We start from the raw sequence: 11,780 nt of genomic DNA on the forward strand, positions 1-11,780 counted from the left end.
TTCTCTAGGATGACCGTGAAATCTTTTGTGAGGATTGTGAGAATATGATTTGTTGCATATCTGAAAAACGGGAAGTTTTTTGTGTGGGGAAATGTATAACAACGCAGAAATGTGACACCGAGCCCCTTGCTGGAAAGATCTGTAAGTTCATCTGGCAAGTTCAGAAGTTATTGACAACCTTTAACTATTTCTCTTTTAGAAATTGAAGACTATATACTGCATTTCTGGATGATTTAGAGCAGGGGTGGGGATGTGCGTGGATGATGTCGTAGTCCTCCACCTTCATCCTCCACAGCAGCTAATGAGGAAGCATGGCACACACACACGCGCGCGCAAGTATTGACCTGTCTCTTGTTTTGACTGAAACTCTCTGTGATTCCTTTTGATTGCAGATTTATTCTATGTAACTTATTCTATGTAAATGATTCACCATTTATATTTCATTTAACAAATTACTGTTGTTACATTCAGCGTAACAAGCTTCCTGAATCTAATCAAGGCTATGGTTTAAAAGACGAGGCTCTTCTATTATGACCGGCGCCGCTTTTGCAGTTTTTACGGTAATGGCTTAGCGAGGAAACCGCACAGACCAATTGCATGCGAGTTTAAACCATCCCACGTGATACTACTCAAGCCAATCAGGTTTGTGCCTTTTGGCGGGAAAAATTGTGACGCTCCACGCAGACAGGTGACGTCTATGGTAATGATTTAGCGAGGAAAAACTCAGAGACCAATTGCATGCGAGTTAAGCCATCCCACGTGATGCTATTCAAGCCAATCAGATTTGTGCCTTTTGGCGGTTAAAAAGTGTGACTCTCCACGCAGACAGGTGATTGCTGAGTCAGAGCCAAGTTGAAGACGGAAGCGGAAATAGAAAGAGCGACACAGGTAAGTGAAAATGTTGTTGTGCTTTAGCTTGTAATTCTCTGCTTTAGCATAAAGTCGGAACATTTTGCTGACCTGTGTTAAAATTAAGAGATATATACAGACGACTGAGCTGGAGAAAGTTGAGAAATAGGAGTGAGGCGGAGAAAGAGAGACAAAATGGTGCTCTCCAAAATTGTGTAGTCATACTTGTTCATAATCGGTGTTCCGTATTAAAAGTGCCAATGTGAAACAGCATTATGAGACAAAAAGTTAGGGTTTTGAACAAATATAGCCGGTAAAATCTTAAGTGAGATCGTAGAAAGCAAGTGGTCTTAGAGCCCAATATGAGCAGAGTCCTCCGGGATCCGCACATTCAATGTTCGCTCAGAGCTGCTGGTATTATTCTTTCCTCGTTTTGTGTTGAGATTTATTATCTGTGAAATCAGTTGAGTCAAGATGTGAAACTACTGCAGTTTTCTGTGTTACCTGACAATGAATATTGTCATACGTGACAATGAATATTGTCAAAACGTTTTTGAATCGTACTAAATTCATTTGATTTGACAGTCAGGTATTGATTACAAGCAGATGTTGATACAACGGGGCTACTTAAATATCACACTACATAGTTAGGCATTATGATCTTCCAGACCGTTGCTCCGACAAATTTTCTCTACTGGCGCTCTTTAAAATGTAGTTGAATACCACTGCTCTACAAAATAAACATATCTGCTCCATGACGGAGCCGAATCCAAACGATTTAATTTCATTGTTTTATTTTTTATTTTGTTTTATTAATATATTTATAACTTTAAATGTATTGTTTAGATTGTTTACAGATTTGTTAACGTGTGCTTCTCTGCCCTTTAGGCCGACAGGACCTCTGCTTCCCAATGGACTCAGACATGAGCTCAGATTTCAAACTAGACCTGGTTGAGAAGCTATTTGCCATTGATACACAACCCAGGACGCCAGTCACCACACAGGTATGTTACGGTTAAGACGACTGTACTGAGGACAGCCTTGATCTAATGTAGGGAAGGTTTCCTCATCCCTCATTCACTCAGTGTATCTTTGTCTGTGTCTCAAAGGCAATGGGAGGCTTGGACCTGGACATGTTGGCTCCCTACATCCCCATGGACGATGACTTCCAGCTGCGCAGCCTGACACTGGAGGAGCCCATGTCGTGTGGATCACTCACATCTATTGAAAGCTCTTCTGCTCACAGCACACAGGAGGTGCACAGCTCCTATCCCAGCTCGCCATTCAGCGGACAAAGCAGTCGCGCAGCATCACCGGCAAAGCGCCGCCCGAGTCGATGGATGCTTCTGATCCAGCCACAATGATCGCTAAGAGGTAAAGTAGGTGTCAACAAACTTTACTGCATTTCCTGCGGCAGATCTAATTTATGTTGCTAAGTCACTGTTACTGTGTTGCAGGGTGTCACAGTTAAACAAAGAAGCGTCACTCATCACCTTGGCAGCTCAGAACCTACAGCGCAAAAGGAAACTGTCTGAAATTCTTGGACAGGTGAGCCAGACATTGTTCACACATCAGGCTTTACATCTACACATGCAGGGTTTGAGCCTCTGTGTTTGATGTTTTCCCCAGGGAGCAACAAGAGCAGAAGAAGATTTTGAAGTAACCCATCGTCCTGACAACGCTTTACATGTTTCAGCAAAGCTCTGAAGAATCACAGTGATGATCTGTGTTTTCATTTCTTTCAGATTGGGCGAGTCGTCTGCTGGGCAGCACGTCAGAGAGCAGCTCCCTCTTCACCTTGCCGCACCTCACCTGCAACGGTCAACGCCCCCCTGCAGGGCCGGCAGTACCTCCTGCTGGGAGAGGAGCTGCTGCTGCTCTGGACCATGTTAACTGAGTCGATGCTCAGCCTGCTCACTGCTGGACCAGACTGGACACTACAGTTTCTCCCCAACGTTCTCTGTCCCTCTCTAAGGCCCCGCTCCTTATTTATTTATCTGTATGAGTCTGAACCTTAGTTGGTCTGCCGCTTGTGCACTTCATGTAATATCTGCAGCATTCCACCGTACAAACGCCACAGATTCCTTTTTCCAGCAGGTCACCACTGACCCTGGGGCTGCAGACAGCAATGTGTTGTAAGCTAAAGTCTCACAATTTCTATTTACTTAAAAAGAAAACTTTTACCAGCAATTTATATCAAGCCTTTTATTTTATTTTCCTCTTACTTGTATGTTGTAGTACTTGTTCTTAACAAATGTGTTTACTCCACAATTATAAAGTTATTGTTTAAACCTTGAGTGGTCTGAATGTTCTCTCCATTTAACAATTATCATACATTGAATTGTGTAACAGTCCAGTACATGCCTCTTTAATACATTACTGTGAGTGTGTTACTGTACATACTTCATTCATATTTTACTTGTGTGTGAACTAGATTGTGATGGAGGAGGTGAGGATGGACTCAATGATTGAAGAGTAGAAGTGCACCATCATTATGTTTGGCAGGTTGAACTTCTTCAGCAAGTGGGAGCTGATGTTGAGCTCGGGGTCCTGGGAGATGATGGATCCCAGGAATCGAAAGGACTCCACGGTGTCAGCTGGGGAGTCACACAGAATGATAGCGGGCGGGGCTGCGTTGAGTCAGAAATCCACAACCATCTTCTTTGTGTTCAGAGCATTAATCTCCAGATTGTTCTGCCTGCACCAATTCATCAGACGGTCAATCTCCCGCCTGTAGGCGGACTCGTCCCCATCAGAGATGAGTCCAATGAGTGTGGTGTCTTCCCCGAACTTCAGAAGCTGGACCGACAGATGACTGCAGGCATTGGTGTATAAGGAGAAGAGCAGAGGAGAGAGAACGCAGTCCTGATGGGAACCGGTTCTGAAGTAGCGTTTGTGAGTTGCTCAGTTAATGGTGGTCAGTATAATACCATTGATCCATGCCCTGCTCTACAACAGAAACATATCTGCTCCATGACGGTCTAGTAGTGTGTGCCTGTAAATACGGTGTGTGTTTTGGGTCTAAATCCAAAGGAGAAAATGTTATGTCACTGTTTTATTTATTTATAACTTTAATTAAATGTATTTAAATGTTTTTAATGTTTTTTATGTGATTTTTTTGATGATTTAATTTAATGTATTAACTTGTGTTAAATTAAATTGATTTTATTAGATTAAATTACATATAAATTACGTTATTTTCATTTAATTAATTTCATTTCATGTGGCATGTTGAGCTTGAAATTCTCTGCTTTAGCATAAATCATCATTTTGATCCAGATCATTTTGCTGACGTCTGTTTTCTTCATTTTCCAGGGTTGGTGGTTCGGTGACCCAGGGACTAAGTGGCGGTACATCGGTGTGATTACATTACATTACATTACATTACGATCATTTGGCAGACGCTTTTATCCAAAGCGACTTACATTACATTACCACCCTTCGCAGAGGGGGGAGCAATTGAGGGTTCGGTGCCTTGCTCAGGGGCACCTCGGCAGGGGCTCGAACAGGCAACCCTCCGGCACTACCCACTGAGCCACTGCCTCACTGTGTGTGATGATGCTGCCGTCTGGTGGCTAAGCTGCACAATATCTCACCATCAGCTTTGACGCACTTTTTGTGTGTCTTTTGTGTGTCTGTCATTTCACTCCAGCATTGTTGCCGAGCTAAAGCCGAGAGACCCGATGTTCCCGGGCGTGGCTCACAGCATCCTGATCCACAGGGTCATGATGGCTCTCCAGCCAACAGGTTAGCATGTTTACAGATTTGTTAACGTGTGCATCTCTGCCCTTTAGGCCAACAGGACCTCTGCTTCCCCATGGACTCAGACATGAGCTCAGATTTCAAACTAGACCTGGTTGAGAAGCTGTTTGCCATTGATACACAATCCAGGACGCCAGTCACCACACAGGTATGTTACGGTTAAGACGACTGTACTGAGGACATCCTTGATCTAATGTAGGAAAGGATTCCTCATCCCTCATTCACTCATTGTATCTTTGTCTGTGTGTCAAAAGCAATGGGAGGCTTGGACCTGGACATGTTGGCTCCCTACATCCCCATGGACGATGACTTCCAGCTGCGCAGCCTGACACGGGAGTAGCCCATGCCGTGTGGATCACTCACATCTTTTTAAATCCCGCCTGCTCACAGCTCCTATCCCAGCTCGCCATTCAGCGGACAAAGCAGTCGCGCAGCATCAGCGGCCAGGTGCCGCCTGAGTCGATGGATGCTTCCGATGCAGCCGCAATGATCGCTAAGAGTTTACCTCTCAGCGATCATTGCGGCTGTCATTTGTAGGTGTCAACAAACTTTACTGCATTTCCTGCGGCAGATCTAATTTATGTTGCTAAGTCACTGTTACTGTGTTGCAGGGTCTCGCAGTTAAACAAAGAAGCGTCACTCAGCACCTTGGCAGCTCAGAACCTACAGGGCAAAAGGAAACTGTCTGAAATTCTTGGACAGGTGAGCCAGACATTGTTCACACATCAGGCTTTACATCTACACATGCAGGGTTTGAGCCTCTGTGTTTGATGTTTTCCCTAGGGAGCAACAAGAGCAGAAGAAGATCTTGAAGTAACCCATCGTCCTGACAACGCTTTACATGTTTCAGCAAAGCTCTGAAGAATCACAGTGATGATCTGTGTTTTCATCTCTTTCAGATTGGGCGAGTCGTCTGCTGGGCAGCACGTCAGAGAGCAGCTCCCTCTTCACCTTGCCGCACCTCACCCGCGACGGTCAACAAACACTAAACTAAGTAAGTAATTTGTGTCTAAGTTTGGTGTGTTATTAACATTTAGATGTAGTTATTTATAGTAATATTGTTGTTAATGTTGTGAGAACTATTGGCACCATAAGAAAGAATGTGTGTGCTATGAATAGCATCCTTGCCTGCCCCACTACTGAGTTGTCTATATAACTCGGGATGCACAACCCCTTCACTATAGGAAAAAAAAAAAAAAAAAAAAATCCACTGCTCAGGTCCGGAAATGACGTCACTTCAGGACAAGCGCAGAAAAAGTCATTCTGCCGCTGCGCAGGTCCGGAGATGACGTCATTTGTCAGTTGTTTGTTTGTTTTTTTTGTTTTTTTTTCCTGTAGGGAATTGGATGTGCATCACAGGTTGTGATGTCAGATGCAGTGGGCCAGGCAAGGAGTTTATTCATAGCACACACATTCTTTCTTGTGGTACCAATAGCTTTCATAACATTAACAACAATATTACCATAAATAACTACATCTAAATGTTAATAACACACCAAACTTAGACGCAAATTACTTACTTAGTTTAGTGTTTGTTGACCGTCGCGGGTGAGGTGCGGCAAGGTGAAGAGGGAGCTGCTCTCTGACGTGCTGCCCAGCAGACGACTCGCCCAATCTGAAAGAGATGAAAACACAGATCATCACTGTGATTCTTCAGAGCTCTGCTGAAACATGTAAAGCGTTGTCAGGACGATGGGTTACTTCACGTGTGGGCAGCAGAAGCATGGTCCGAAGGGAGACTGCAGCCGGTGCTGCTGACTCGGAGACCTTCAAAATCTTCTTCTGCTGTTGATGGTCGTTGAGCAATGCTCCCTGGGGAAAACATCAAACACAGACCCTGCATGTGTAGATGTAAAGCCTGATGTGTGAACAATGTCTGCGAAAAAGAAATGCGGTGTGTTTTACTTTTACTTTACGCACTTTGCGCACCCCGAGGCTCACGACACGACACAACAAGACTACTCTACTGTGATGTTTCAAGCACAAATCACATATTACTCTATTTTACACTGTGTAACCTACTTTTTTTATACATAAATATTTTGATGAACTTCAGTTTTGAAATTAAATACCAAATATTTGATTTCAAATATTCTCAGCGTCATAATCAGGACTGAAGTTGATCAAAATATATTAAAAATATTATGGTTTTTGAAGAGGACAGCTTTGTGCCTTAATGGTAGCAATTAAACTATTTAGGTTACATTGTGTAAAAATAAAGTAATGTAATTTGTTATGACTCATATGTTGTGAAAAATACACATTTAAGTTGTTTAATTGCCAGTATGTGTCATGTGTTTTATTGGGGTAAAATCACCCAAATCTGGTATCGCCCATCACTAGTGCATGGCTGGTTATTACCGCGCGCTGGGCGACGCTCGAACACACACACACCAATCTACTCTGTGTATGCAGACTCGGAGAAAAAGCTCACTGATGCTCACTGAGTCTGTGTGTGTGTGTGCAGTTGTGTGTGTCTGAAGCTTCCGTCGACAACAATGTCTGCTAACATCATTTTACAATAGTGAGGATCCGGCTGCTCTTATTGACTGAGGGTCTCAACCGGTGGATGTTTTACGGGGTTTAATATGACCCATTGAGGAGTAAATATCACCCGAGCTACCTGTTGCCCATTTTAATCACAATGCAGTTCCTTTTCTTCTTCTTTGCCGCGGTGTTTGTCGTTACGCACGGCGTCGCCGGAGCCCCGCCGCCGGAGCGCTCCGACAACAAGTGCGCCTCCCGGTGCGACGTGAGCAAGTGTGCGAGCCTCAGCTGTCCCGGCGGCGGCTACGTCCCGGACCGGTGTAGCTGCTGCCTGCTGTGTTCGCCGAGAGAGGGAGACCCCTGCGGCCGGAAAAACGAGCTGCCCTGCGGGGACGGACTGGAGTGCAAGCCGCTCTCCACGCCGGGGAAGCGCCGGGGCGGCAAAGGGATCTGCCGGTGCAAGACGGACCATGAAGTCTGTGGAAGCGACGGGAAAACGTACGGTAATGTGTGTAAGATGAAAACCGCCAGCAGCAAAGCGGCACAGAGGGGAAGAGCCGCGGTGACCCAGGCCTACAAAGGAGCGTGCTCGGCTTCAGGCGCAGGTAGGACAGCGGAGCGGAGATCACAAAATAAAATACTATCATTAAAGTAATATATTTAATTTTCACGTATGTAATTTCCCAGAAACTTCCATAATGCTGAACTGCAGAGCGCGTAAAAAGCTACGATTTCCTTATTGTCGTTTATGTGCTTATGCATAGAACCACTTGTAATATTTCATGTTAAAATAATTGATGTTATTATTAGTCGTTTTATTTTGTAGAGCTACATAGATGGATAGTTACCTGATCAGGTCTCACTGGAGATCAGAGTTCACCTTCTCTCCATTATATTATAGTATATATTGTGGATGTGTTATTGTGCCTCATGTGTCTGAGTGTGTTTATGTTAACGCAGTGGGTTCTTCATGTCAGTATAGGTGCTTCCTCCCTCCACCCCAGCAGCGCTCGCTACAAGTTCAACTTCATCGCCGACGTAGTGGAGAAAATAGCGCCTGCTGTGGCCCACATTGAACTGTTTGTAAGGTGTGTGTGTGTGTGTGTGAATGTGTCATGCAGGGACACATGCAGTGTTTAATCTGCAGTTGACTTTTGGATAATGTAGTTGTTGATGAGTGGAAACTGCATGAATGAAACAAAACATATGAAACTAAACCCAGCTAAGTTTTGAAGACTTCATTGTGTTTTCTGATCTTACATGACGACATAACTGAAGTCTACCTCTTTCTAGTCCTCGGCCAATCCCGAATGTAATTCTAGCAGCTTTAAACTGAATCTCGGATCCTCCCTCTTAGGACATCACCTACTCTGTCCTAGCTCTTCTGATGCTCTTGTTTTCTAATCTTTCATTTCTAATCTGTCCTTTTTTTCTCATTCATCATAGTACCTAACTTATTGCACTTCTACTCTAGCTCTAGTTATGCTCTTAGCTGTTGGTTTAGGAAGGAAATGCGCTTACGATTTCTTGTGACCTGAAGTTCTTTTATCTACCTTTGTTGAACACACTTATTGTAAGTCGCTTTGGATAAAAGCGTCTGCTAAATGATCGTAATGTAATGTAATCTCATGTCTCTTATTTATTTGTCTTTCTGCTCTCTCTGTTTCCAGACATCCTCTCTTTGGTCGGCACGTCCGTCTCTCCAGCGGTTCCGGTTTTATCGTGACCCACTCTGGCGTGATCGTAACAAACGCCCACGTGGTAACCACCACCGGCACGGTAACGGGCACACCCCAGCTGCGCGTTCAGCTTCACAACGGCAAAACGTACGTCGCCGTAGTCAGGGACGTAGACAGGAAGGCGGACATCGCGACGATTAAGGTCAACCCTCTGGTAAGAGCTCGTTTATTTCCTTCACTCATAGAAGCACCCAAGCACGTAAACACCACTGCATAAGAACTCGTGACCTCTGTCTGCCAGTGTCGAGTGTATGAGTGTGTGAGTGAATGCTCTCATAAACACCGGCTGTGTGAGTCAGCGAGCGAGACAGAGCACTGATGTGTGTCTTGTCGCACCCACATCTGAAATACTTGGGCGGCTTTGTAAGCGTTAAACTCCTCTTCCTTCCTTTCTCTCTACGCCGCTATTCCTCCTAGTTTTCATTGTTTTCTTTACAACTAGCCCGGTGTGTGTATCTGTGCACACACCCCCCGTGCACTTTTGTGTGTTTGAGCAGAAGAAGCTCCCCGTGTTGTCGCTGGGCCGCTCGGCTGATCTGAGACCAGGCGAGTTCGTGGTCGCCATCGGCAGCCCCTTCGCCCTGCAGAACACCGTCACCACCGGGATCGTCAGCACCGCGCAGAGGAACGGCAAGGAGCTGGGCATCAAGGACTCCGACATCGGCTACATCCAGACCGACGCTATTATCAACGTAAGCCCCCACACACACACACACTGTACACACTTATTACCTTGCAAAAAACGGGTGTAAATAAGGATTTCTCTCCCATATTTCCCCCTCATCTGTGAGAAGTACGGCAATTCTGGAGGACCGCTTGTAAACCTGGTGAGTAGTTCTGCAAACGAGAGAGAAGATTCTTTTATTCACCTTTTTTTCTGGCCTGCAATTCTGTTTTTACGCCTTTGAACTTGTGCTGTTAGTCATCTGCATGTTCTGGACTGTGTGTGTCGTGTGTATTTGTGCGTTTCCCTCAGGACGGCGAGGTGATCGGCATCAACACTCTGAAGGTGACAGCGGGGATCTCCTTCGCTATACCCTCAGACAGGATCAGCCGCTTCCTCCGAGAGTCGCAGATCAAACACAACAAAGGTCAGAGGTCATAGCACTTTTTTGTTGTTGTTGTTGTCGTTGTTGTCGTCGTATGACATTTCAGCACCGGGGGCAACACTGACTGTGACGTTGTTCTGTTAGATAGGACCAGGCTGCAGAGGGGGGTGGAAGAGGAACAACAGGCTGACGCAGGTGAGAGATGGCTGTTGCCGAAGGTGCTGGTGAAGAAGTCAGTGCTGCTTCAACTTTCCTCATGTTTTGTTCTCAGATGTGTCGGTATCCAAGAGACGTTTCTTAGGCATCATAATGCTCACCGTCACCAAAGCGTGAGTTTGCCCACATACGCCGAGATATTAGATCATTCCTTTACACTACTTTGCTCCTATTGAAAAGTCATTTTGCACTTTACATAAATATCTATAGACTTAGATGGATCGATTCACAACTTTGATTGTTTGTTATGATTGGTGTATTTTTGCCGCGTCTCAGTCTAGTAGCACAGCTGAAACTTCAGATTCCAGACTTCCCAGACGACAGCAGTGGAGTTCTTGTGCAACAAGTCATAACCGACACTCCTGCAGACAAGTACGTTCACACGCATGGACACTTTTCAGGATTCTGAGGATCATTTTTACTTCCTGACTTTGATTTTCATGCTAATACTTTTGAATATACAGTTTACAGAAGTGTAGATGTTTTGTAGCGGAGTTTAAGTAGCATTTGTAGCAATGTTTCCATCACTGGTGTCGTGGAATTCTTCTTTCAATTCTATGAAATGTTCCAAACCTTTGAGCGCCCTTCCCCCCTCTGTCCTTTAGGGGTGGAATTAAATCAGGCGACATCATAGTCAAGCTGAACGGCCAACCGGTCCAGACCACTGAGGATATCCACAGGGTTTTGCTAACTGACCAGTCCCTCCTGCTGGAGATTCACCGTGGCAACGATGACTTACTGTTCAGCATCCACCCTCATGTCATTGGACCATGAGACTCTAGGGAAGATAGGACGCCGATCCTATATCGGGAACAAAATGATGATATTGGCCTTCATGCAAGAAAAGATGAAAGAAATATGGAAAATATGCAAATGTGAACTGATCATTTTCATACTTTTTTTTCTTATACTTAGTTAATTACAATAAACGGTCAAAGTCTGTGTGAAAAATGATAGCACAGCATTTTCTGTCAGCTTTTGTCAGACTGATAATGTGTAGAAAACTTTGGTAAATAATTTATTACGATTTTCAAAATACTGCAAAGGAAAGTGTTTCAAACTGTATCGGAACAACATTGTTTAGAATAAAAGCACATGTATGTATATGCGTATTTGTCTGTCTGTCTGAGTGTGTGTCTGTCTGTCTGTCTGTCTGTCTGTCTGTCTGTCTGTCTGTCCATGTGCCTGTAAGACCAGCAGCTGCCGTCCATATGCACAGAAAGCAGGTTTAGGGGCTTTGGTTATGAGTTTTCTTGCCTCCTCTCTGTCTTGGCAACACATTCTCTTAATTTAAACAAACCTAAGCTGATACCCACACACACACACACACACACACACACTGAGTAAAGTCCTGGAAGTACTGGAAAACTCACGTTCACCCTGCGCTGTATTTTGGGAATGGAAATCTTCATGCATAACATTTTCTGAACCATGAATTTGAAGAGCCTGACTTCATTTCAAACAGAAAATCCTTGTGGGAACGCTTTGATATGAGTGGTTGTTCAATCATGCACAACGAATTTATTCCCTTTTTGGAAAACCAGTATCCCAGATGATGTAACGTGATGTAAAGAAGCTAACATTCCTGCCACAGAAAGCAGCAAGGGGGTGAAATCCTGTAGTCCCTGCACACCTATGCAGGTACTTACAAGGCTGGTCAGATGGTGTAGGTGTAGAG

General features: G+C 44.6%; 3 protein-coding genes across 4 annotated transcripts; all 3 read left to right on the plus strand.

The window, feature by feature from the left end:
* Window positions 1-1,732: 1,732 nt before the first annotated feature.
* On the plus strand, window positions 1,733-3,128 carry LOC142994866 (hypoxia-inducible factor 1-alpha-like). Of its 2 annotated transcripts, XM_076145741.1 has the most exons (4): window positions 1,733-1,853; window positions 1,959-2,223; window positions 2,307-2,397; window positions 2,595-3,128. In XM_076145741.1, the coding sequence occupies exons 2-4, from the start codon at window positions 2,186-2,188 to the stop codon at window positions 2,865-2,867; spliced, it is 402 nt and encodes a 133-aa protein (XP_076001856.1). In that variant the 5' UTR covers window positions 1,733-1,853; window positions 1,959-2,185; the 3' UTR covers window positions 2,868-3,128. The 2 variants fall into 2 exon arrangements, with proteins under 2 accessions (XP_076001856.1, XP_076001857.1); XM_076145742.1 differs by lacking the exon at window positions 2,307-2,397.
* Window positions 3,129-4,524: 1,396 nt separating this feature from the next.
* LOC142994509 (hypoxia-inducible factor 1-alpha-like) lies at window positions 4,525-5,086 on the plus strand. The gene is made up of 3 exons (XM_076145188.1): window positions 4,525-4,596; window positions 4,644-4,759; window positions 4,866-5,086. The coding sequence occupies exons 1-3, from the start codon at window positions 4,533-4,535 to the stop codon at window positions 4,938-4,940; spliced, it is 255 nt and encodes an 84-aa protein (XP_076001303.1). The 5' UTR covers window positions 4,525-4,532; the 3' UTR covers window positions 4,941-5,086.
* A 1,974-nt stretch (window positions 5,087-7,060) lies between these two features.
* htra3a (HtrA serine peptidase 3a) lies at window positions 7,061-11,191 on the plus strand. The gene is made up of 10 exons (XM_076145223.1): window positions 7,061-7,703; window positions 8,081-8,186; window positions 8,769-8,991; window positions 9,335-9,529; window positions 9,632-9,664; window positions 9,814-9,928; window positions 10,031-10,081; window positions 10,158-10,215; window positions 10,379-10,474; window positions 10,708-11,191. Exons 1-10 carry the CDS (start codon window positions 7,256-7,258, stop codon window positions 10,874-10,876), a joined length of 1,494 nt encoding a protein of 497 aa, XP_076001338.1. The 5' UTR covers window positions 7,061-7,255; the 3' UTR covers window positions 10,877-11,191.
* Window positions 11,192-11,780: the final 589 nt, after the last annotated feature.

This window comes from Genypterus blacodes, unplaced genomic scaffold, assembly GCF_046128005.1.
Source record: "Genypterus blacodes isolate CSIRO-AG114 ecotype Tasmania unplaced genomic scaffold, CSIRO-AGI_Gbla_v1 ptg000030l_1, whole genome shotgun sequence".
NCBI classification, from domain to species: Eukaryota; Metazoa; Chordata; class Actinopteri; order Ophidiiformes; family Ophidiidae; genus Genypterus; species Genypterus blacodes.

Coding starts and splice junctions, on each gene's coding strand:
- LOC142994509 (XM_076145188.1), top strand. CDS start 4,533: ATGTTCCCGGGCGTGGCTCACAGCATCCTGATCCACAGGGTCATGATG. Junction 4,597..4,643: donor GATGGCTCTCCAGCCAACAG/GTTAGCATGTTT, acceptor TCTGCCCTTTAG/GCCAACAGGACCTCTGCTTC. Junction 4,760..4,865: donor GGACGCCAGTCACCACACAG/GTATGTTACGGT, acceptor GTGTGTCAAAAG/CAATGGGAGGCTTGGACCTG.
- htra3a (XM_076145223.1), top strand. CDS start 7,256: ATGCAGTTCCTTTTCTTCTTCTTTGCCGCGGTGTTTGTCGTTACGCAC. Junction 8,992..9,334: donor CGATTAAGGTCAACCCTCTG/GTAAGAGCTCGT, acceptor GTGTTTGAGCAG/AAGAAGCTCCCCGTGTTGTC. Junction 9,665..9,813: donor GAGGACCGCTTGTAAACCTG/GTGAGTAGTTCT, acceptor CGTTTCCCTCAG/GACGGCGAGGTGATCGGCAT.
- LOC142994866 (XM_076145741.1), top strand. CDS start 2,186: ATGGATGCTTCTGATCCAGCCACAATGATCGCTAAGAG. Junction 2,224..2,306: donor GCCACAATGATCGCTAAGAG/GTAAAGTAGGTG, acceptor ACTGTGTTGCAG/GGTGTCACAGTTAAACAAAG. Junction 2,398..2,594: donor TGTCTGAAATTCTTGGACAG/GTGAGCCAGACA, acceptor CATTTCTTTCAG/ATTGGGCGAGTCGTCTGCTG.